At 32.1% G+C, this 27,352-nt stretch overlaps 2 protein-coding genes across 13 annotated transcripts in view; one reads left to right on the forward strand and one right to left on the reverse strand.

Annotated features, from left to right (window-relative positions):
* The window catches only part of LOC127715181 (fibrinogen-like protein A), a 108,728-nt gene extending 96,418 nt beyond the window's left edge, over nt 1–12,310 (forward strand). Inside the window, exons 2-9 of one of the 2 annotated variants that reach the window (XM_052221220.1) lie at nt 520–588; nt 4,594–4,665; nt 6,626–6,697; nt 7,302–7,361; nt 8,022–8,161; nt 9,536–9,632; nt 11,008–11,172; nt 12,050–12,310. In XM_052221220.1, the coding sequence (XP_052077180.1) occupies nt 520–588; nt 4,594–4,665; nt 6,626–6,697; nt 7,302–7,361; nt 8,022–8,161; nt 9,536–9,632; nt 11,008–11,172; nt 12,050–12,264 (890 nt within the window). In that variant the 3' untranslated portion in view covers nt 12,265–12,310. The remainder of the gene's footprint in view (nt 1–519; nt 589–4,593; nt 4,666–6,625; nt 6,698–7,301; nt 7,362–8,021; nt 8,162–9,535; nt 9,633–11,007; nt 11,173–12,049) is intronic. The other variant, XM_052221221.1, reaches the window with a different exon arrangement.
* A 7,100-nt stretch (nt 12,311–19,410) lies between these two features.
* Nucleotides 19,411–27,352, reverse strand: part of LOC127715160 (heat shock 70 kDa protein 4-like) — a 61,266-nt gene continuing 53,324 nt past the window's right edge. For all 11 annotated transcript variants that reach the window (XM_052221189.1, XM_052221190.1, XM_052221191.1 and 8 more), the window contains 6 exons: nt 27,041–27,145; nt 26,273–26,398; nt 25,176–25,283; nt 23,822–23,941; nt 23,205–23,366; nt 19,411–22,111 (listed from right to left, as the gene is read on the reverse strand). In XM_052221189.1, coding sequence (XP_052077149.1) covers nt 21,917–22,111; nt 23,205–23,366; nt 23,822–23,941; nt 25,176–25,283; nt 26,273–26,398; nt 27,041–27,145 — 816 coding nt within the window. In that variant the 3' untranslated portion in view covers nt 19,411–21,916. The remainder of the gene's footprint in view (nt 22,112–23,204; nt 23,367–23,821; nt 23,942–25,175; nt 25,284–26,272; nt 26,399–27,040; nt 27,146–27,352) is intronic.

Raw genomic sequence — 27,352 nt, forward strand, 5'->3', positions numbered from 1 at the left:
CCAGACAATCGCTTAGGACGCATGAAATTTATAACGCGTTGTTTTCAATTTTTAGCTAATATGTTTACACATTGTAGTTTATACTTTGTTTGATATAAATAACTTTATATTGAAAAAACAATACTTTACGTAATTTTGCAGCATAATAATTCCGCGACAATTAAGATGACTTTCGAAAGTATATTTTTATCTTATTTTCTGTCGTAGGTTGTGTAATTTGTATAAAACAGTAACAAAATATCACAAAATAATAAAATTATGTTAGAATACAAGTGTACGCTATTACAACATGAACAAGTAAAATAGTTTTGATTGTTGGTTTTTCTATCTTCATTATAAGGCTTGTATATGAAATGAATTAGAAAACCCTTCACTGATGCTCACAAAGTTGATGAAAACAACTTTTTACTAACTATCGAAACCGGTGAGTGTCAACAATATGAAATGTCTTTATTAGTAAGCTCAGAACATCGTTTTGCAGTATTTTCCAGTTTTGTACCTTTTCAATATTCATTTCAGAGGTAAGACAGTATCGGAAATCTTCAGAGGAAGATGGTAGAGTTGACACTATTTGGAACGAGTTGCAAGGTGAGTTTCTTTTTAGATTATTGTTAAATTTTTAGTCTTTGATCTGTTCATAAATTACTATCAGGATATGGTCAACTACATATGGTCTTTAGATTAGTTTGTACAGAGAGGTTAGTATGACCGGGATGAAAATCCTGAATAGAACTTGGGTCTTATCAGATTAGTTTTACTGTCGCTACCTCTTATCACTCAAACACAGACATAATGTATGCGTCAGTGCAAGTAAAAAGAATTGGGGAAAATGTGTACAATCAATGCTGAGCATACTTTCGGTTTGTAAGATATTATAAATGAAGTATATATAATTAGGGAAATTGTAGTCGCAACATTCACTTCATTGCAGTTGATAGGTTGTACATGTGTATATACATTCTTGGCAGTTTCTTTCAGGTAACAGGTGGATTCACTCAGTTAAAAGGATTCCTGACATTGTTTCTCGTTTTGTGGCTATTGTATGAAAAGCTTCATTTATCCTTAAAAACCTGGCGTTTGTTCTTTTTTGGTTATATATATTCTATTGGCCTTTAAATACAACAGTAATCATGTCTGTAATGAAAAGAAAAGGGCCCCGGTAGTTACATGAATACAGCCTATTGGGGTATTTTGACACGTATATTCGATAGTCAGACGTTCCTCATCTCAAAAACAACATTATGTGCCCTACATAGACTATATTTATTTAGTTTTCTGTAAGAAGGGTATTAAAGTTTGCGGCTGTCATGTGAATATAAGAGTTCCTGATGGACTATATTTATCTTGTTTTATGAGTTTTTGGTGGTATAAATCCCATCTGTACCCCCATAGGAGTGCCTTATATTGACCATGAAAATGTGCTGTACCTCAATGAACCTTTAATATAAAGTAGTGGTCAAATCGCAGTTATCCATTAATGGCTTCTTTTATACCTTAAACTTTAATCATTATTATGAAAGTTCATGATGCAGACCTCATTTTTTTTAATTTAGGGATATAACGTAAACACAAGCGCATTTTTTACCTTGATATGGAACTTTTTTGGGTTATACAATAACTTACATTAACGCTACCAATTTTACTGCACCAGGTGCGCACTTCGACAATAAATATCGTTTCGTTGATTCGCCCAAAAAAGCAAATTAAAATTCCAAAAACTTATTTAAAAATATGAAGAGCTTATAAACAAAAAAGGTCAAAAAGTATAGCAAAAGCAGGGCACAAAATAACCATTATGCCCAATGCTGACCACATACACTATGTCGCCCATTTTTGATTTAGATTTCAAATGCAGTATGAAAAGAGAGAAGATACAATTATAGAAAATTGATCATCATAAATGTCATGTCCGTTATTTGGGGACAAGAGGTCTCAGCAGTCAATTGAATAAAAACTAATCAAAGATACCAACAAGGCTTATATCTTGATGCGCAAGATGCGCGTGCACAATACTTATCAGTGGCCCTCAAATAAAAAACAGATGCAAGGCAAAATCAAATACGAAGTTGAAGAGTCAGGCATATTGCATTTGTTATCAAATAGTCCGTTTCTTTGTATGTTAGCGTTTGTTCTTGTATCAGTTCAGTGTTTCTGTTGTTCCGTTGTTTTCCTCTTATAGTTCATGTGTTTCCCTCGGATTTGGTTTTTGACCCGGATTTGTTTCAGTTAAATCGATTTATGACTATTGAACAGCGGTATACTACTGTTGCCTTTATTTGCATACTCAAAAACTTCTGAAAAAATGTGCAATATATTTGTAAGGCAATTTTTGCTTGATGGTAGAAAGTCCCTATTAGTGTTTTTGAATAATTCAAAATTCTATAAACAGCTTAAGAAATAAAAAATTTACAGAAAATGAACGTATATCAAAGATATTTCATATCAACACAACAATGCAGCTACTTGGCTGTTGATATTCTCGGCAAAAAAATGTAGTATCGATTCAGTGATTGTTAGTTAAAACAAATTTTATTGTTCAGAAACTAAACAAATCAATGAGATACATTTTTTGCAGCTTTGTAATGTCTTCTCTAGTGGTTGTTAAAACTTGTCAAGGACACCTGGCATGCAATTTGGTACGCCAGATGCGCAGGTAATATACAAAAGACTCATCAGTGGCGCACGCTTGAATCTTGTCATTATAGGCTATTTTGGAAATGCATTTTGATACTAGTAGTCGGATCTTCCATAGCCCCTTAAACCGGCAGTGTATCTCATACTGACTATGTACAATTTGCTTCCATATCCTTCGTCTATTATATGTGTTTCTTTATTCGTTGATTAGAATATGCGCACAATGTTGTCGGTAAATACAAATCAAACGACTTTATGTAGACGAAACGCGCGTCTGGCGTATCAAATTATAAGCCGGGTACCTTTGATAACTATTTACACCACTGGGTCGACGCCACTTCTGGTGGACGTTTCGTCTCCGAGAGTATCACCAGCCAAGTAGTCAGCACTTCGGAGTTGACATGAATATCAATTATATGGTCATTTTTATAAATTAACTGTTTGCAAAAGTATGAATTATTCGAATTACTAAGGATTTTCTTATCCCACGCATAGATTACCTTAACCGTATTTGGCACAACTTTTTGGAATTTTGGGTCCTCAATCCTCTTCAACTTCAAACTTGATTGGCTTTCTTACTATTTGATCTGAGCGTCACTGATGAGTCTTATGTAGACGAAACGCGCGTCTGGCGTATCAAATTATAAGCCTGGTACCTTTGATAACTATTTCCTAGTATATTAAGATCTAAGACCGCGAAAACATGCATAGTGTGGGTTGAGACAAAACACATCTGATAATTATCAGTCAATCAGTTCATTATATATTATGGTAACCGTAAAACTTGTCATGTGTCGATTTTCCTCATAACCCAACTAGGGCAACATAACCCTTGTCCATGAAGTCTATAAGATGAGGACATGCACGCGCGTATCGATTGAAATGTGAAGACGCCAAATGATGTTACAGAAGATAATTAAGACGGAGAAAATGATTCGCAGCATCAACTGCAAGACGAACTAATACGCTAATTCAATTATCAAGGGTACTCATATCCTCCGTTACCCCATAACAAATGTATGTCACACATTGACTTTCCATTTCTATAAACTTTAAAATAAAGCATACGATATAAGACATTCACGTGTCTGTAACTAAAGGAATTGATGTCGCGATTGACTATGTAGTTTGTTCGTGGGTTTTTTCTGTTAAAATTTTCCTTTACTCAGATGTGTGGCATATATTTGCTATATAAAGTCATCTTGCAATTCATAAGCTTGCAGATGTACATGATGCAGTAGACGTATAATGTGTATTTATGGGATTAAACGTCGCAGCACTGATATACTTAAACTGCAAGAAATGTTATTTTGACATCCATTTTTTGAAAGTAAGACCCTGTATAGAACCAAAACAGGTAGCCCCATATATTGAAAAACTTTCATTTGTTTAGCCTTTCAATGTTGCATATACTAGTACCTCATGTCTGTATCTGAAGGGGTTCAAGTGTAATCAGTCCAAAAGTTCCTGGTTTCTTATCTTTCAATATTTTTATTTTTGGTGTTCAGACTTTCAGTAAAACAAGGAATTGTGACATAAGATCTTTTCGGGAAAACCATTTCTTTTTTATACAAAAAAAGGCTGTTATCACTTTCAAATGTACGTAGTAAGTCCCATTTTTAAATTGAATGTGTCGTAGGTCTTTTAAGCATAGTATACATCGGATTTTATTTATTTTGGTGTAGCTGACTACGTAATGGTATGCTTTGTACAAAAAAAGGTTGGTATTATTATGTGATTAAAAACTAATTCTAATTATATAACAAAGGGAACTGGATACAACATTTTTCAAATTTAAGGAATAGAGTGATTTATATGACTAAATAAAAAATAATGGGAAGAGAATATACTTTGTAATGTCAGTATATATATGAAGATGAATATCATGACATGAATATGTTTATATTAATAAGTAGTTTAGTTTGAGTTGGCTTTATATTATATTCTTTCTTTTTACAGGAATATGTCTACATAGAAATCTACCCAAGACTGTGCAAGAGATGAAAAAGGATTCACAAGTTTTGCTCAAAAGTATGTCATATGAATAATTTTTAATGGGATACTATGAAACTAAAATAAGTACCAATCTCATTTTATATGTATATGAACTTTCCCGATCTCTGGTCTAGATATTTTGAGAAAAGAAAGGTTTTTTTAAATGAAAATGACATAATCATGAAAAATATCTCAAATACTATCTATTCTATTCTGAAATGATCCTGACATTCGGAATCAATAATATCAAATTGTTTTTAAATTTCACAGCCACAAACAATTCAAACATTTTACAGACTGAAAGGCTATTGTTGTTTTCATACGTTCTTTGCTTCTTTCGACATACCATAAACAAAACACTTTAGCAAGTATTTGCCATCAAAGTAATATTGAAAAATTTCAAAGTTATCATAACACTAAAACTATTTTACATAAGGTTTAATCGTTCTTTTATTATTTTATTTTTTATTTCTTTATTTTTGGCAACATTACTTTGTAGAGGATTTTTATGTAGTAACATGTGTTATTGATTATCACTAAGATTTCTTGTCACTGTGTACTTTAAAAAATGTAGAACTTACGTTAGGTAATATACATTAAAATTTAAAAAATTGAAGAGAGGAATTAGAACATTGGTTGATTATTTGACAATTAAAATTCGTTAGCCATGTTTGTAATATACTTACTATGATAGAAAAGAAATTAATTCAAAAAAGAATATAGCTCTATTTTCCTTAGTTTTATTTGACAAAACCTTTCGAAATTTCGGGTCCATGATGCTCTTTAATTTCGTACCTTATTTGGTCCTTTTAAATATTTTTTTATTCGAGCGTCACTTGTGAGTCTTTTGTACACGAAACGCGCGTCTGGAGTACAAAATTTTAATGCTTGTATCTATGATGAGTTTATTTGAGTAACAACGAAGTAAACACATCAATCTATTGTTTTCAACCAACTCTATTTAATTAGCAAATCGTTCATATTAAACGCGTAAGAAGTAATTCGTTGGTACATTGATAACCTATTCAGATAAATTTTCTATAGAGAATCTCTTCTGTTTGAAATCAACTTACTCTCCACCTTTTTGGATCGTCAGCTTTTAATTTTCCTCTATCAAAGCCTCTTCTTTTTAGTAATAACATATTAGACAGCTTTCAACAATTTCGCCATCTTTCTAGCAGCCGGTCGCCAAATTGTTAAGATTTTTGCCATTTTAATTCTAAATAAGCTTTGTATATTCCCCTCATATGTGAAGACTATCAGAGTAATTATCCTATTTAAAAAAAAAAAAAATAAGGAGATGTAGTATTTTTGCCAATGAAACAACTATCCACCAAAGTTCAATGAAGTGAATGTAAGCAATTTTAGGCAACTGCACAGCCTTCAAAAAATGACAAAAACCCAAACAGTAAAGTCGGCTATAAAAGGCCTCGACATGAAAAATGTGAATTAATTTAATTAAGAAACTTAATGGCTAAATTTATAACAAAATATTTTAGGAACAATAAATATCAAAGACATGAACCAACGATGTATAAAATCCTTGCCAAGTCATGTCTGTGTTTTTGTTAGTAGTTTTCCTGTTTTGTATCGATCTGATCAGTTAAGCCCTTTTCAGCTGATTTTATAGTTCGTTCTTCTGTTGTATTCTGTCCCATATTAGAGGAGGATTGGGTGCCCCCTTACATGTTTAACACTGTCACATTCTGTATGTGCCTGTTAAAACTCAGTAGCCTGTAATTCAGTGGTTGTCGTTTGTTGTTGTATATCATATTTGTTTTTCGTTTCTAGTTTTGAACATAAATCAGACCGTTACGTTTTTTTTTAACATATGTCATTTTGGGGCCTTTTAAAGGTTGCTATGTAGTATGGGTTTTGACCATTGTTAAAGGCCGTACTGTGACCTATGATTGCTAACATATACTTTATTTGGACTCTTGTTGAAAGTAGTTTTATTGGCAATAATACTTCATATTAATCATTATCTCTATTGTAGATATGGCAATATACAAAGATGTTGTTAAAACGAATAAACAATTGAAAAATGATATCACATGGATCTTAGAAGGTATGTATATACTATATACTATTTATTAGAATGTCTTTTCGTTTGAAAATTGTAATGGATTAGATACTGCCAATAAGTTATCAATTAGTGAAAACATATTTTATTATAGAAGTTCAACTTATTTAACTACACTCTCATTACGATGTTGATAACATCCGTTTTTTGGGAGTTTTTTTTTTTTTTTTTTTTTTTTTTTTTTTTTTTTTTTTTTTTTTTTTTTTTGTGGGGGGTGGGGGTGGGGTTATGACCTTAAGTGTATATGATATAAGTTATTCCATGAATTTCTGTAAATTCAGAAATTAATTCGAGGTCTTTACTAATTTGAATAATTCGACTTGGTGAGTATTGCAATAATAAGAACTTGCATTTTGATATATGATACATATATCTGTATGCTATTCCTTCAGGAATCTCAATAATTTATCTCGCATTTTTGTCCATTCTTTTTAAATCGCAATAATTAATGCACACAAAAATTTCGGAATTTCCAGTATCGGTTACATTTGATTATGAAATTATTAAAATTCAAAACTCTTTGAAAAAAAGAAGTTCAATATATGATGTTTTATACTTATTGATTAATTTGTAATTATCATATTTTCAGAAACTCGAGGGGAAAAAAAATTTTCAAGGATAGTAAGTCTATTGAAGAATGATTTCAAAGGTATTTGTTATTATTATTAACGCATTCTATATGCATATGCAACAGTTACATTTAGCTTACCACAATGCATCTGATAATCATAGATATAAGAAAGCATAAGCATAGTTGTTGAAAAATTTGTCCTAGATCTGGTCTTTTGGTACAGACGAAAATAAAGATTGATTGTTGATTGTCAAGTGACAAATATTTTACGTATGTTCAGGACGATATAGAATAAGGAGATATGGTATAATTGCCAAGGACAACAACTATCCATCAAAATCTAAGTGAAGATGATTTACACATCTATAAGTCATTTCACGGCTTTCAACAAGAGCAAAGCCCGGACATTGAAGTCATACATGACAAAATGGGAAACATTTCAAACGAAAATACGTACATGTAATTATAAGTATATAATATATCTTTTCGTAGTTTTATTGGGGTGTAAAAGCGTTAAAAAGGCACATTTTGTATGAAGCGCAGAAAATTTATATAGATGGAATTCTTATTGAAAATTAATGTAATTTATTTGTTCATATGTAGTTATCAATGTTTTAAGACTCTCCATTCGTCCTCTACAGACCTAATTTGTTTGTTTGTTTTTGTTTTGTTAAAGACATCAAATAGACAAAATAGTAGCATTCATTTAATTTATTTGTATGTTTTCATTATTATTAGGAACATGTGCAAAGCCTGCAAAAGATTGTACTGAGCATGAGAAGTACAACAAAAAATCCGGCGTATACAATATATCTCCAGGAAATTCGAAGTACCTAGAGGTTTACTGTGATATGACAACTGACGGAGGTGGTTGGTCGGTTAGTATAATATTTTGTGTATAGTCACTTTTGCAATGAAGTTAATTGTTTCCCAGTTAATTCACCATCGGGATTGTTGGGGTTCGTATTGCTGAATTTTTACCATCCGTGTTGTGTTTTGTAGTTTTTCTGTTCGTGTTTTGTGGCCATGGTAATGTCCGAATTTCATTGACTTATGGTTTTTGAATTGTTCCTTCGTTACCTTCTCCCCTTCTCCTTTCTTATTTATTAATTATTTTGATTCACATATAAACGGGAAAAGTTGTTATTCATTTAAAATGATTTTATGAAAGTACGTAGTATTTATGAAGAGTTAAAAGTTAATTGATGTCCCTATTTATTGAATTTTGTTAAATATAAAAATAAGGAGATATGGTTTGATTGCCAATAAGACAACTATTTACCAGAGTTCAGATGATGTGGATGTTAGCAATTATAGACCACCGTACTTTCACAATGAGAAATTCCTTCCAAAGAATGATGTTGCATTAAAACAAGATCGTGAACTAACACCATTTTTACACTGGACGTTAATCAATTAACAATCAATCAATCACAACTTTTAATGGATCGATTTAAATTTTCGAAATATCATGATGATATATAGATATAAGATCATGTGGTATGAGTGCCAATGAGACAACTCTCCATCCATGTCACAATTTATAAAAGTAAACCATTATAAGTCAAAGTACGTTCTTCAACACGGAGCCTTGGCTCACACCGCACAGCAAGCTATAAAGGACCCCAAAAGTTACTAGTATAAAACCATTCAAACGGGAAAACCAACGGTCTAATCTATATAAAAAACGAGAAACACTTATGAACCACATCAACAAACGACAACTACTGAACATCAGATTCCTGACTTAGGACAGGTGCAAACAATTGCAGCGGGTTTTAACGTTTTAATGGTACCAAACCTTCACCCTTATCTGAAACAATAGTGTAACATCACAACATAGAAAAGTGTAACATCACAACATAGAAAAGTGTAACATCACAACATAGAAAGACACACTATAAAATATCAATTGAAATGACTTAACTCATTCAAAGGACATATTAACACATATGATCATACACTGAACGAATAAATTTGATCTATGATACAATGTAAATACAAAATCCACAAAATAAGGGACGAATAATTAAAGTAACAGTATTATACCGCTGTGAAATGCTAAACAATTTCAGAAAAACAACAATAACCTTAAACAAAAATCCGCCATTTACAATAATATTATACGCAGGTAAATGAAAATAATTTTGTTGTTAGGTATACAGTTTAAAAGGAGAAAGCATTAAAAAAAATATTTAAAAAAATAAAAAGTCTTCAGACATCGTATTGAAGCAATATTTCCTATTCTTTAGATAATCCAGAGACACTTTGATGGAACTGTGGATTTCCAACGAACGTGGGCAGAATACGAAAATGGGTTTGGGAATGTTGAAGGTGAATACTGGTTAGGTAAGTCACTTTATCGACTTTGTTTGTGATAACTTTCCGTAATAAAGCACAGAATCAATAAGTTATAACACACAATATAAGGGTCCAATATATAAACTATCCATTGATTATATGTTGAACATTTATATAAAAAATGTTATATATGTATTTATTAAAAATTGACAATTGAATGATTGGTTGATTGATGGATGGATGGATGGATGGAAGGATGGATGAATGGATTGATTGATTGATTGATTGATTGATTGATTGATTGATTGAAAAGATATAAGGTATCTATCCATGACACAAAATCAGACCATACACAGTGAAAACAAAACATGCAAAGGAACAGCGTTTGTAATGCCGTTCTTCATCTTAAAGTCACAGTGAGGTCTTCAACACGGAGAAAAAACTCTCACCTCTCTGCAAGTTTAAGACGGGGCCCCTAGCACCGGTTTGAGCGGAATTTTTTGCAAACTGACGATCACTTCACAACTGTGAATTGAAAAAACAAGGCCAATGAATGATATCAATAAAATAAATGTGGCAAAGCAATCAAACATTTACTGTCATTCATTTATTCATTGTACTTTGATAGTTATGAAAATATTGCAAACTCTGTATATTACGATGTTGTAGGTATCATGTCTTGTACTAGTCTTAACTGTCTGACTAGCGAAAATGTATTGACGGATGTTAAGGTGCAAGCCATTCATATATATGATAGATATAGGAAGATGTGGTATGAGTGCCAATGAGACAACTCTCCATCCAAGTTAAAATTTATAAAAGTAAACCATTATAGGTCAAGGTACGGCCTTCAACACGGAGCATTGGCTAACACCGAACAGCAAGCTATAAAGGGCCCCAAAAAATTACTAGTGTAAAACCATTCAAACGGAAAAACCAATTAACGGTCTAATCTATATAAAAACGAGAAACGAGAAACACGTATGAACTACATAAACAGACGACAACTACTGTAATCAGATTCCTGACTTAGGACAGGTGCAAACATATGCAGCGGGATTAAACGTTTTAATGGTACCAAACCTTCTCCCTTTTTCTGAAACAATAGTATAACATCACAACATAGAAAAACACACTATAAAATATCGATTGGAAGGGAGAATGGATATGAAATCTCTCTACATATAATCTTAGAACGAGAGAGAAAAAAATCTTTGGTTTACCCGGAAAGGGCCGGAACTCACGATCTCGCGCATCCGAGGCGAGCACGCTACTACGAGACAGCCTAGAAGATGGAAATAAATGAAGACCCCATGTGCATCTATAGATGTGTATTTGGTTTTATTGTGATGTTGGGTTGCCTCATTCTCTATCCACATTCACAAAGAAATATATTTCATAATTATGTTTATGAATTTTTAAGGAAACAAGCATATCCACCATATGACATCTAGTGGTAAATATGAACTGAGGATAGATTTGACAGACAACGAAAATGTGAAGAAATATGCTGCGTACAAACAATTCAGTATCGGAGATGCAGCATCGAAATACAAACTAAGTGTTGGGAAATACAGTGGAAATGCCGGTAATTACTAAATTTTTTTTTCTCGAATCTTTTTTTTTTTTGTAAGGGTGGAATTGCAGGAAACAGTAACATTTGGGTCAATTCATCATATAAAAGAGAATACCTATGTTAAGGGGGGATTTATTATGATATTTTGATTCTTGTCGAATGGATATTACAACAGAAAATAAACAATCTATCTTGATATGTAGTTTAAATGATGCATTACGGGTCATTCTTCTATTTTATCCTAAAGATATTACCGGTTGAAAACGACAAACATCACGGTTTCTAATCGTCATTGTATATACAATATGTATATTCTTTTACTAAAACTGAATAGATAATCTCCCTTTCTCTTTCTGTCTTATGATTTTGCTAACTAGCACTCTAACGGCTAACCCGGTGGTATTGATATAAACCTAGAATGCTACACAACTCGATCGTCCCAAATCGAAGTAACAGAAAAACATATCTTTTTCAATACTGGTTTTATCCTCTTTCTTTAATATCCTGAATTGCTGAAAACTGAGCATTAAAACATCGCTTTTAGTTAAATATTACAGCTCAATTGATAAGATGATACATCGTTCTAGGAGGGTCTGGATAGGGTTTCAAGAAATAAAATATGAACAAAAATAAAAAATACAGAAAAACGAACATGAAAAATAAGGAATAGAGAATAATGAAGTGATCAAATATGAAGATGAAGAATAGAGAAAAACGAGCAAGAAAAAAACAATAGAGAAAAATGGTTTAAAGAATAAAGAAAACAGAAATGATGACATCCCCAGACCCTCTTCTATGATTGTAACTAATGAAATAACTCAAGTCTTTCTCTACAGCTAGAGGACACATATATTTATAATGTTATGTATAAAAATAAACTATTATCCAGGTGATTCGATGAATTATCATAATGGAAAACTGTTTTCTGCCACTGATCAAGACAATGATCAGAATAGTGGTGACTGTACCGATGGTAGTGGGCCTTGGTGGCATGGAAGTTGCGCCACGAGTGGACTCAACAGAAAGTTCAGCTCCAGCTTGTATTGGAACTACTTACCTGGCCAAACTGCCAAAACATCTGTTATGATGATAAGAAGAATATAGAAAGTCTTTTAATAATAAATGTTTAGCAAATAAATAAATTACTGTTTTTAGTCTATTATTTTAGTCTATTGAGTGGTGAATATACATTTCATCAGCCATGAAATGAGTAATTTAGTCAAAGATTCATCTAAAAGGCACCTTTAGGTTTAGAATAGCTTGACCAATAAACAATCATATCTATTTATATATATTTTAGAAGTTCGGACGAAAGATTTGCAGTTAGTACCTTGTTTTCAAAAACTGTGAAAACAATTTATTAAAAATAAATCTTAAATTACTGCACCGCTTATTGAGTTTGTGACGTATAGGTACTAGTATAATATGTCTGTGTTTTGTGAGTGCTCAGAGCAATAAAACGACACGTAATGTATAGCCTAAAGATTAAACACATTGTTTTCTAGAGGTTATTGATGTGTAAACTGAACTTATTGCCTCACAAACTGAATAAAAGTCCAAAGTTCATATATAATTCTCAACCCAAGCATATGTTATTTATTTCTCTTTTAACTTTAATTTTCATAGAACTCTTCGATTCTACTCATGTGATTTGCATATGGATATATCAAATTGAAATCGACGGTTACGAAAGTAGTTTGGGCAACATTGTCTACCGATGTGTAAACCAAGGGAAAAATTCTAACGGACCAATAACATTCAAGTATTTTTAGATTTGCAAATCATATAAAATTATTATAATGTAACACTAATTTCCAAAGTGTGAATATTCATTACATATGTCATCAACGATGGTATAAGGAAACCGAAACTTAGGTCCAATCGTAAGTTAAATTCTTGCAAAAAACATTGTTAAAAATTGCTCATGAAAACGGATCTCAAACATAAGGAACTTTTATTTGAACATTTGTATAAATACTTTTGATATAAATGAATGAGATGCAGGGTTACCATCAATGTTGATTGATTATTATTTGTTTATTACGTCCAGTGGCAAACATTTCATGCATGTTCAGGACGATAACAAATTATCAATTTTTATAATAGGAAGATCCTGCAATAAGGGGTCAACCAGGAGGGAGAGCGAGAAATTCGGAATGCCAGAGGGAAATGAGGGTATATTCGATAGGGAAAAATAAGGTTTAGCCTTGCAACAGGCCACCTACGGATCCCTCAAGGTTGTTACAAGAGTTCTAAATGTGCAGAGAGTTTGGATCTTTCTCTACACGAGACATTGGATTCTTCGTCCACATTCTTACCGGGCGTGGCTGCAAACTTATACATATCACACATTCAAGTGGACGCCCCACTTAGGCAAGGGTTTTACTGACGATACTGATGGCATGATCATATTTCTATACCCCAGTCAACCCTTGGGGTTTTAACTTCCATGTGATAGCAGCCCAAAGATACACGCACATATACAAACATTAAACAAAAGACAGGTTATCTATACCATATGTCAATATAAATAAGAAGATGTGGTATGAGTGCCAATGAGACAACTCTCCATCCAAGTCACAAAGTATAAAAAGTAAACAATTATAGGTCAAAGTACGACCTTCAATACGGAGCATTGGCTAACACCGAACAGCAAGCTATAAAGGGCCCCAAAATGACTAGTGTAAAACAATTCAAACAGGAAAAACAACGGTCTAATCTATATAAAAAACGAGAAACGAGAAACACTATGAACCACACCAACAAACGACAACCACTGAACAACAGTCTCCTAATTTAGGACAGGTGCATACAAATGCAACGGGTTTAAACGTTTTAACAGGCGCAAGAACATTCATCCACTTTCAGAGGACCAGCAAGCGGAGCTTTGTTGTCGCTAGACGCTAAATATTCAATGTCTCTGTAGTTTAACATAAATTTAAGGTGGTTGACCTGTTGACTTCTACCCATTGTCTTCTTATTTATATTTGTAAAATTCTTCAAAGTGTTCCAATAGCGCTCGATCAGTACAAAATACGGTTTGGCTGGTCTACTTTCCCCTTATTCATATTTAACAATTCATCTCACGTTTAACTAGTTTATTGGTCAGCTACTGATTAAGAATAAAGATTATCAAACTAATAAAAGCTACTGTGAGTTACCTCATCCGTTAAAAAAATCATTCAATCACCTATAACATTTTGTATGTTAAACCATGGAAGTATTGTATTGACAATATAATACTTCCATGGTTAAACATAGTATAAAATCCTTAAATTCATCATTGTATGATTGGATCATGCTAAGGTCAAGAAAGAGCATGAAGTTTTGCTTTAAGATTAAAACAAGAGTGCACACGCTGATATGTCTCGCCTGCTTTACTGACCATTGATTTTATCTTGAAAGTCTTATAGATAAAGGTTTTACTACATGTATCACATAAACTTAACATTTTTAGATCCATGACAATGAGGTCATAGTCAGATAAATCCTGTCAGACAGACATGTACACCTTACAATTATTCCATACATCAAATTTTGTTGACCTATTGCTTATGGTAATTGAAGAATAGACCAACACGCAAAAACTTAACATTGACCAATGAACAATGAAAATGAGGTCAAGGTCAGATGATACCTGTCCGACAGACATATACACCTGACGAATATTCCATACATCAAATTTGGCTGACATATTGCTTATAGTACTTGAAAAACAGACCAAAACACAAAATACTTAATATTGACCAATGAACCATGAAAATGAGGTAAAAGTCAGATGAAACCTGCCAGACTGACATGTACCCCTTACAATCATCCATACACCATATATAGTTGACCTACTACTTATAGTATCTGATAAACGGACCTAATCACGTAACTTTAACCTTGATCACTGATATATGAAATGAGGTCGATGTCAGGTGAACCCTGTCTGGTGGACATGTAAACGTTGCAAGTAGCCCATGTACCAAATATAGTTATCCAATTACTCATAATAAGTGAGAAATTCACTTGACAAAAGAACTATAATTTTTGTTCCAGCAGTCACTGAACCATGAAAATGAGGTCAAGGACAATGGACATATGTTGACGGAAACTTCGTAACATAAGGTATCTGCATACAAATATGAAGTATCCTGGTCTTCAACCTTCTGAAATATTAAGTTTAATACAAATAGTTTACGCTCTGCCGCCGGATAGTAATCCCTATGTCTCGCCTGCTAGACAAGAACTATTTAAAACTAAGTAAACAATATTTAAGCAAGTGTTGAAAATAAGAAAGACCTACGCTGTGAATTTGCAAAGAAACGGGTGGCAATAATCATGGTACTAGTATGTAAGGGTCTAGTTTGGATAATCATCGTATAGTGTAGACACAAGCAAGGGTTACAATACTTTATTTGAATTATGGTAACTAGGTTTTGTCTAATCTCGTAAAAAGACCAATTCGGGGAGGGGTGTGTTTGACTGTTTTATGCATAGTCACATCTGACCAGAATGCAAATGTTAATCTAACTCAAGCCTTCGGAAATTGTCTCTCTTTTTTCAGTTGTCGCTTTCTACTCACTGTGATGACAGCACCTACATTATGGTTATGTTTTTAATGTGTTATGTAATTTGGGCTGAAATATTGGACGCTGATCATCAGTCGTCATATTTTGGGATCATCCGAGTAAACAGTACGTCAGTACTTTGATTCTGTTTTCTTTTTTTTTATAAATCCCATCAAATCCAAATTTGTTATTCCTAAGTATATAAATTAATACAAATCACAAAGTTCATACAATATCCAAACAAAAAACACATGCAATCTAACATGCATACTGCATGATTATTATTGTCTTACATACACTTAAACCCGTTAAATTTGCTTTAATGTGACCTGATGACATGAGGCAATTTTTAAACATGACCTTGTGACCTAAGGAGGTAATCTAATAGAGCCACATAATTATCATTTAAAGTTTTTTAATTGTCAATTTGAAATTTTCTTTCGGACTTTTTATCCCTTATTCCTTTAGGGCATTTCTAATACAATATTAAACTATAGTATCTAAGAAACCAACATGACTATGAAAACTTAACTGACTAATGAACCATGAAAATGAGGTAAAGGTCAGATGAACCATGCAAGACTAGACATGTACATGTACAATCATTCCATACACCAAATATAGCTGACCTAAACCTTATAGTATCTGATAAACAGACAAAATTATAAAAATTTACCCTTGACCAATGAACCATTAAAATGAGGTCAAGGTCAGATGAAACCTGCCAGACAGATATGTTCACAAGTACAATAATTCCATACACTAAATAAAGAGGTCCTATTGCTTAAAGTATAGAAAACAATAGACCGAACATGAAAAACTTAACATTGTTCATTGCCCAATGAAGTTGAGGTCAATGTCAGATGAAACTGGACAATCAGACATATAATCCCCATGTCTTGCATAGACAAAAATCTCCTCTGCGTTTTTTCAATAAGATATTTACAGTGCAGTGTACTTCTTTTGGGACAAATTGTATCGAAATTATAAAAAGTCTACCAGCTCTCAACCCAAAATCTGGTCTTCAATTTGACAGTTTCCGACATTCATTTTTGACCTTTTTCAACTGGACGAAACCACTACTTTAAATAAAATTTCATGACTTAATTTTTTGCCGGTTATTTTATCCCTCCACTTCCTATTTGATGCATTAAACATGAAGAGACAAATTTGGAAGGTGTATGGAAAATAATTGCAACACACTGTCCATGCTAGGGACTATATTTGTGGACACCAAAAATCAAGAGACAACAGTGTTCCCTGGTCTAGTAATGCTGGATAATATGTACAAACAAGAGGCTGTCAGAGTGACAGCAAACAAGATTTTCCTGCAGAGGTCGAACCATGAACAGTTGAGCAAGTATCGACACAACATTTAAGCTTAAAACAGCTCTGAATTTGGATTATGATTGAATATTTGACACAGCATAAGTTTGTGACACAAAATGAATGTGGTCAAAGAACTGAAAAATTTGAAATCGAACATTAACCTATTATGGTCCAATATCCAATATCTAAGTACATTGTTAGAATCAGCATATCAAAGAACCCCAAAAATTCAATTTTTGATGAAATCAAACACAAGTTTAATTTAGGACCCTTTGGACCTCAATGTGGTATTATCCAATTAATAATGAAAATAAATACAGGTCTAGATTCAGCGTTTCAAAGAACCCTATATATATTCAATTTATGTTGAAATCAAACACAGTAAAATTTTGGACCCCAATTTGGACCAACTTGAAAACTGGGCCCAAAATCAGAAATCTAAATATATGTATATTAATAGACAAACAAAGCTTAGTTTTTAAAGGAGTTCGCTTCATCAAAAAATATAAAGATATAGCATTCAGAAAATATGTTTATACAGAATAACAAACAAACCTACCACAAAATTCTTCAAACAATTTACCAAAGAAAAGAAGAAAAAATCCAAAATGACATTTATCATTAATACAATATCTATAAAAAAAATCTATAAAACTTACCTGTAATTATCTTCAAAATGTCTAATGATGAGCAGTAAATTTCAAACTTTATTTATACTGTCCTACAGATCTTATCATCATCAACACTTAGGAAACAGAAAATTTTCATATAAATCTGTCACTCCAATTATAATTGTGTGATAAGATATTTACCAGATGCTTTATTATCTGATAACAGGTGAAAAATATTTAAAAACACTTAGTTTAATCAAACTTTAAATATATAATTAAAAATTCCCAATATTTTTTCATTCATTTGTCACAAACTAATATAGATCTGCAACTTATCCATCAATGTCAACAATTTTATCTACACAATGTAATGTAATGAAATATATCCTTTAATAAAAATAGATTATTACCTAATGCAAATCACAATTTCTGTTCAAAGGGAAATAACTCAATCATATAATAAGTATAACTTTTGGATTCTAAAAGGTCGACAACTCAACAATGAGAAAAGCTAAAATCGTGAAAATTGAACTTGACCTTCATTTAGTCATAGGAAACAACATATCTTAATTTGAAAACATTTTGTCTAAGCGTTTGCATGTTAATGAACAGACACTGTTTGGCAGCCGCCCGCTGTACATCCACAAATCAATAACCGATTTTTCCTTCGAAAATCCAGTTAACAAAACCCATTTGTCACTTTAAAGACCTTTTTCTAATGTGCTATTAATTAATAAATATGGGTCTCCTGGACGTCTTTTGTTCTATCAGTAAAACCCTTGCTAAAGTGGGTTCTTTTACTGGTGCAGGATGTTGGATACTCCCACATCCATTCTGATTATGGACGTTAAATCTGATGCTTACTGTAGAGAGATTGCCATGCTCTCTGCAAGTTTAAAAGGCCCTTGCGTCAACTCTTTGAGGGGTCCGTAGGTAGCCTGTTGCACAGCTAAATTTCTTATCCCTATCTAACATACACTGATTACCTATGGCAGTCAAAATTTCTTATCCTTCATTTGGGTTAGACTACCTTGCAAAACCTAACTATAGCATTAATTGTTGTTTTTTTCTCGTCCTGAGAATGCATAAAATATTTGCCACTGGACATTAAGCAAGCAACAATTAATCAACTAATCAAATAATTAGCATGAAGACATCATAAAAGATTTTGTTTACAAATTCCTCAATAGATACAGGCTTCGTTACTGAAAAATATTAAGTTCTGTTAAAGGGATATATTGTAAATTCATAAATATTTGCATGCATTTTATTGGATTTGTAGAAAAATGGACAAAGAAATGCTACATAAAAATAATCCTAACAAGTTTTACTTTTGGGAAACCTGTCCTGACACAATTTTTGCAATGATAAAAATGTCGCCAAAATTTCTGAATTTACAGTACTTGCTTCTTGGCTATCAATTTTTCAAGAGATATTTTAATAAATACATTGAATGTACCCTGCTTTGAACTAGTCCAAAACACTAAATCATATTTTCAAGTCTGCAGGAAGACATTTCATTCTAACTATTAACAATATTCTGACTCCAAGCCAACCAATCTTTGCTCTAACTTTAAAGCAGACAAGCAGCAATTACAAATATTGAAGTCTCTTGTTTGACCTACCGAGAGAATGAACACACGACCTCCTGCATTCGAGACAAGCACTTAACAACTGGACAATACTCACCTAAACAGATTACCTCAACATTAATGCATGCAATGCTTAGGAACAGTAAATCAGTTGTACAAATCTATATTTACAGTTTTTAATGGCAACATAAACTTCACAATTACATGACATAACAAAATGCTTATGAATTACAAAATGCTCTTATGCTGAACTGAAAATTCTATTTACTGGTCAATTTTAACTTTTAACATTGAATTTTAGTAAGTAAACCTTTGTTTCTTTCTGTAAACTGTGTATATCTAATAACAGATATGTATGTATTAAAAAAAGATGTGGTACGATTGCCAATTAGACAACTCTCTACAAATGACGTAGAAGTTACCAACAATGTATGGTTCATTTATACTACAAACTGTCACATGTTTGTCATGTGACCACAAGGCCTAATGAAGTTCTTTTTATTAATTTAAGAAATGAGAGTCCAGTTTCACTATATCAAAAGCAAACTTTGTAACAAACAATGATCCCTAACTTTTGTGGCATAAAGTTAACCGCTGATTTTTTAAAAAGTTTTCAATTTTATTTAGAACCTGATCATGAAAATCAATCCCAGCCACTTGGTTAATGTAAATAGTTCAATATTTTGGGAGATTACTGGTCATATTACTTCTTGTTGATATTCTGCTGTCTAGAAATTTTGTTATCCTTTTAATGTATAACTGTGTAAATTTCAGATAAAAATCCTTGTTAGAATGAAAAATAAAAAATACCACAACAAATGAGAGCTTCCAGAAATGATAGCAAACCATACAACACCATTCTGAAGTATAATAATATAATTTGTAACCTAATGATGGAATACTAAAGCAACAGAAAACTTGGTCTATAAATCAGTGTCCTTAGAGAATTTTATGAGGTTTAAAAAAGACTTTACTCATATTCAAATTTTGGAGAAAAAAATGTATATGCTCAAACTATTTTTTATTCCCTCAAATACTGTAAAAAAAAATAATCTTGCAGTATACATTTCAAGACTCTAAAACCAAAACTATTTTGTAGGTTTTATTAAACTTACTGTTTTTGATCTTACTTAAAATTCAGATTAAACAAAGGGATATATTTGTCTTTTATTATTACAAAAAGTAATGGCCTTTGTTAGTCTTGTATCATTTTTAATTTTAGTTTCTTGTGTATAATTTGGAGTTTAGTATGACGTCCATTATCACTGAACTAGTATACATATTTGTTTAGGGGCCAGCTGAAGGATGCCTCCGGGTGCGGGAGTTTCTCGCTGCATTGAAGACCCATTGGTGGCCTTCGGCTGTTGTCTGCTCTATGGTCGGGTTGTTGTCTCTTTGACACATTCCCCATTTCCATTCTCAATTTTAATTGAAGCAGAACTACAATCCTAATACTCTACCTTTTTGACTTTAATGGGGGGGGGGCTATAACTTTAATCCAATTTTCAATCACCTTAATTTGACTTATTTGTGTAAGGATAAACTAGATCCCTGCCGATTACTCTAGCACTATATATACCTGCAGATGATTTAAAACAAATAATAAGATGAAAATGAAATGTATGAAATTGAAGCAATGAAACAACAGTAACAGGGTAAAAATTGGAAACGTCAATCACTGAATAACAGTATCAACAATAAAAAAAAGAGAATAAGTTTTTATGACTGGACTGATTTTATAGTGAAATCTCAGTTATTTAATATAAAATTACAGTCTTGAATATGAAGTTACAATTCTAACATGCCTAACATAAGAATCAATTTATGTAAAAGCATTTGGTATATTTCAGCCAAAGGTTGAATTAACCTCATTTATTTCATATAAGTTTACAGTGGTGACACCTGGTGTTGACCTTTTACAATGTCAATTTGTTTGGTTTTTGGTCTTTTGACCAGCATCTGTTGTTCTTGTTATGTCTTTTTTTTTTATGTATAAATATAAGCAGAATTTTGCCATTACTTTTATGTACAAATTCTGTTACAATTTTGACCATGTATTTTGCCAAGTTACCATAACAACCATTCATAACAACAAAAAGCACTTACTTGCATTACAGATATTAACAGTAACAATTATGCTTGCAGCTTGTTGTATAAATTATATTATTAAATGATATATTATACAAATGCAGTCACCAATGGAAAATGTGTGAATAAAACATACATATTGATGTGAAACATGAAATCAGCCATTCCACAAAATGTTACTTATGCAAAATGTGTTAGTTTTATAGTTTTATACATAACCGTTCACTTTGTTAATACAAATTTTACTTATATAACGTGCAAGTATGAAACATAAAAATTTATCAACTACATCATGTCCCATTTTCACATCAATACCTAATAAAGTTCATAAACTACATTAGAAAAAGAACTTTAATGCTAGTTTCCTCTCCAATTTTAAACTGACTTAGAAGAAAGAGATTTCAAACAAAATAATTTCTTTTTACAAAATCAAATCTTTAGTGCCCTAAATATTATCAAAAAATGAAGTCAGCCTGTCGTCTGCTAAAATGAACAATTCAAGAACAACTATTTCTTCATTATCCGTGACCTCTCACTTCATTTCAATAAATAAATAAATTTGTCCTATTAATGTACGTTATCAATCAATGTCCATTTCTGGTTTTATCTCTGTTTTCGGTGAATCTGCGGGTGTTTCTCCTGGTTTTGTTGAATCTGTTTCCATTTTTTCTCCATTATTCTCTCCTTCCTTCTTCACTTCCTTTTTCTCTTCTTTTGGAGGTTCCACTTTTGGCTTGGGTTTGTTCATAATGGGATTGCACGTAGTATCTAATGCCTAGAAAATAATTTAATATATTGTGGACAAGTTGATTTATGTGCAATCTATCTATTTGATGATGTTCCCAACTTTGTACTCCATTTATATCTTTTTTTCCCTTATATTATAATGATTTAACTATATTGAACACACTTTTTATTATATGGTTCAGTGAATCCAAATACTCCATGTAGGTTCTTTGATTATTACTCACTAATAACCGTTGGACAAAACACTTTTCTGAATAGTTGTTTTATCTTGTTCTGGCTAGTTTTACTTTGAATTTTGACTATATATATATATATATATATGTCTAAAGATTTGCACAACAGTACTAATATAAGATGGTAATAAACGAAGATGATGTTATAAAATCGTGTTGACAAATATTTCGGCTTTACAAATAGCCTTCGTCAGTGTCAATAAATTTAACAATACTAATTAGCGTGTTGTCTGGATATCCCAATAGCACAAGTTCAAATGCTGGCGAGGGAAGAACAAAAATTTGCTTCCGCAAATTTGCAGATTTATCATTGTTGTGCTGATATTTCGAGTAGTTATGAGTATAAAATGTGTTTTCAGCCCTGTATCACCTTCACTGGTGATCCAATAGATGGATCTGTCGTAGAGTTGTCACTTGTTTAGACGTACTTATATCCAACGGATGGATCTGTCGTAGAGTTGTCACTTTATATATATAGTATGTCTGAACAAGTGACACCTCTACGACAGATTCATTCATTGGATCACCAGTGAAGGTGACACACGGCTGAAAACACATATTATATTGATAATTACTGAAAAAATTTATTTCTGTGACTGTATCTTACGATCCTTTATGATAGATATTTAGCTAATCTGCAATCAATTCCATCTTCATGCCTAATATATCATGTTTCTGTGAACTGTAACCTTATGTACTAAAAACACAACTACCGGTACACAAAATGCCAGTAATGGGAAAATACTTAATATCTCTCTATGTTTTCATCCTAACTGGTTGAAGACTTGACCCTTGCATGCAACACATCCCTCACTTCATCCCAATTAACAATGTTTTGAACATAGAAAATCTCAATAACTTAAAAATGTTCTTGATTTTCTAACATACCTGTTTTGTTGATCGAATTTGTTGTGCTAAAACACTTGGAGGATCATAACAACTTTGTTTTTGTGTGTCCATCAGTGCTTTATTGTGCCATTGTTCTTTTTCTGCCAGACATTTGGAGACTTTTTCTACATCTTCTGCTGATAAGTGGGCATATTTCTCATCCTGAAAATACAAAATAGAGCATGATAATATCAAGATAACCTAAGCTAACAGACGGGTGACCAGTATTCCTATGTCCCCCTAAACATGTGGGACAATAAACAGCATGTCCACTAAATTGGATTAACAAGGTATTTGTTTTTGAAAGTGTCGTAAAGAAATAATCTATCTGACAGAAAAAACTATAAGACAATATGAATTTAGTTATCCTGATAAAATACGATAAAAAAAACACCTGACGAGACAATACAATTTTTTGAATAGTATAAAACCAAGTAAAAAATTGACAAGAAGTGCTTCTTCGGATATTTTTTAATAATAATAGGACTTATGTAACAAAGACACATCTCACAGATGCACAGGTTCCAGATATGGCATCTTCAGACAAATAAACTGTTTACAGAGAGATATGTCTCGCCTGTATGTAATTTTAGATCTTTTTTATGATGCTTTATTACCTTCTGAGCACAGAGATCTAAAAACTTCCTGACATGTTGAATACCATGGCCTAATTCATCGAATGCTGCAGGTCTGTACTGGAATTCATCATATCTGTCTTTTATTGGGATACCAATATTCTGAAAAAAATCAAGTAGACAGACGCTATTTAAATACATGTCTGAATTAATTATCTACTGCAAATTCAATTGTTATTCTTTATATATCTACAGTTATTAATTGATATAACAGTTTAAAATGATTTTTTCCTAACATCTAAGACCCTCAGGATACCTTGACTATATTTTCAATTAATAAATTATGCAAATATTGAAGGATTGCACCTCCCTTGAACAAAGCTGACTTTAGAATGTTTCACTGTTCTATTCAGCTCATTATTGTTTTGATGTTTCCTATTATGTATCTAACACCAGGCAATATCATGCAAGTACTGTTTTTTGATGAGGTAAATATGTCGTTTCATAGACTTTTGAAAAACTGATATTCACTGAGGCCAAAGGCTGAAGTGAATATCAGTTTTTCAAAAGTCAAATAAACCTCACATTTACCAAAACAAAAGACAGTACTTGTTTTATTCCATATTCCTAGAGGAAACAAAGTATTTAATGACAATTATTTATCTAAACAAATTGTACATCAAACATTTTTACAGTAACGTTACATGTGAAAGAACCTGACTTCCAGCACGGTAAATATCCTTTTTCTTCAGGTACAGTAACAATTATACCATAATGTTACATGTGAAAGCACCTGACGTCCAGCACGGTAAATATCCTTTTTCTTCAGGTACATCAAAAATTTTACCATAATGTTACATGTTAGAGCATGTGACATTTAGCAGGGTGAATATTATTTTTCTAAATTTATATTTCTAACATTTTACATAAAATAAATATAACATTTGGTTGAGGCAAACTAAAGTTAGAGAACGGAAAAGACAGATTTAGCAATTTTTCCATTTATAAAGGGCTCAACTCAAGAACAGTAAAAGTGACGCCACCCCATTTCAACTTGATCTGTGTTTTGTGGTAATAAGCATTGTGTATAAGTTTCATAACATTTGGTTGAGGCAAAAAACAGAAACCAATTTTGGGGATGAACGGACGGACAGACGGACTGGACGGACAAGGGTTACACTAAATGCCCCCTCCTCTACAGCGGAGGGAATAAAAATTCAAGTATGTAATATTGTTTATATATTACTAACAAATACTAACAGCTATATATATATATATATATATATATGTTATTTACTAATGTAATTGAGGCCAGGATTAGGTACTGGTACTTGATGTTTTCTAACAAATGTACAGATTTCAATAAAATATGAAAAATTAAAAAAAATTATAATACCTTTAACTGTGTAAGTTTGTCAAGGTAAACTTGTTTTTTCTGGTCGTCTCCTTCTTCATATAGCCAGTCTTCAGTTTCCGATAATAACTTACTAAACTTTTCTCTGTCCTAAAATGGAAGGCAAAATAAATACTTATACCTTCTTTGATAGTTATACAATTTTGACATAAAATTAAGAATTAATTTCGAGACAGTCTTTGACTGGTTAAATGTTTTATAATGTATGATTCTAATAAACGAGCACCTTTTCCCCAATTTGAGCATGGGGAATTGTTAAATTTCTCCTTTATCATTCTAGCCTTGTAATCACTAGTGTCATTCATAAAAATATGACTTCCACTCAAACAGTTGCTAGGGGTCCTCTTAAACATGCAGTGAGGTGAGAGTTATTTTGCTCCGTATTGAAGGCCTCACTGTGACTTTGAGATGAAGAACAGCAATAAAAGTGTGTTTTAATAATTGATTGTCATGGATAGATACCTCCTATCCTTTCTTTCTATTCTATTACACATATTGTAATGTTATAAATGGTCATGGTAAATTCAGTGTTTTATCAATGCCTTTTTATCAGTGGCAAAGCCAGTGATAAATAGAATTGGGTAATCTCTATTATAAAATATAAAGGGGGAGGGGGGATATTGTACTGCGATGACAGTTTTTTACTCCTGCATACAAAGCTTCCCCATTGTGTATGATGTTTACAGTATGATACAGTCATTTTGATAGTTGAAAGACTAGGCTATGAGATTAAGGCGATGAGATTGTAACTGAGAAACTTCCTCACATTTTCAGAACTATAGATATTCTAGAATTTATACATACTGCAAACCAATTTTTCCAACTTTCGCTTATACTTTTTTTTTCATATTTCACCCTTTCTAATTCATTTGACTTTGAATATTAAAAGCTCCAAGAAAAATTAGCTTCAATTATACACTATGCATTGTTTTTTTTTTCTCGCAAATAAATCACTCGAAAATGATTTTGTTCACAATATCATAAGTTACCAAAATTTGGAATGCTTACAAGTGATTCTGTACATAGATAGATGCATATTAACTTGACCTTATTTTTATCAATAAATACTCCGTACTTACTGCTTCCCTAACAAAAGGTTCATAGGCTTCAGACAGCTTATCTCTCATGTCGTACACGTATTCCTCTACAGCATTCTTAGCATCAGCTCTTTCTTTCTCTAACTTATCTTGCATAATCATCTGATTCTGTTATAGAGAAAATGAAATTGAGGCTTAGTGAAAAGGTTCAACTAATTCATGTCCCCCACATAAATGAGAATAAAGAACAGCCTGTTTTAAAAAATAATTTTTACCTATCATATAAATGTGTCTGATTAAAAGAGCACATTTCCAAAAAAATAAATCTTCTCATTTACAATCAAAAGGGAACAGGCAGGAAATGCAAACACTATCCAGTCGACCAAACTATAGAATAATTATAGAATATAATTTTTTCAAGTCCCCTTCCAAATTTTCATTTTCTGGAAATTGAAACTTATCACAGAAATTTTATTCAAATTTTGGTCTGTTTTGTAGGGTTTTTATAACAACTCAATTTTAAAACAGTTACAGACTTTCCATTGAGACTTTTTAACCTGAAATAGGTTAACGGACGTTTTGCATATGGTCATTTCTATCTGACGCAGCTGATTTTGTTTGTAAATGTGTAATTTAAGAGGGGATTTGTATGCTTCCAACTGCAATGAAAAAATTATAAATTTTAAACATTGAAAATTATAAAATTTTAAGCAGACTTGGAAGAAGTGATTTTTGTTCAATTTAGTTTATTAATCTCTTCATATCTAATATCTTTCTGATAGTGGTCATGTATAAACTGTCTAGTTTTACCTCTTTTTCGACTAGTTCATTGATCTCCTTTTTGGACATTTCAGGAACACAGGCTTCAATGGGTAGATCTATTTTCTTGACTTTCTTTTTCTTCTTCTCTTCAGACTGTAAGAAAAGTATGTTTTTAGTGTTTATCAGAGAAATAAATAACTTTCACACAATATAATGAAATACAGATAGTACCTTGTAGTTTTTTTATAAAATCACTGAGATATGTCTAGTCTACTTGCAACAAAAATTCAATAAAGGATTTGATAATTTATCTGGAACAGTATATATATGTCGGATATATAGCTTGTTAACTAGTCTTAA

This window comes from Mytilus californianus, unplaced genomic scaffold, assembly GCF_021869535.1.
Source record: "Mytilus californianus isolate M0D057914Y unplaced genomic scaffold, xbMytCali1.0.p SCAF_9, whole genome shotgun sequence".
Classification (NCBI taxonomy): Eukaryota; Metazoa; Mollusca; class Bivalvia; order Mytilida; family Mytilidae; genus Mytilus; species Mytilus californianus.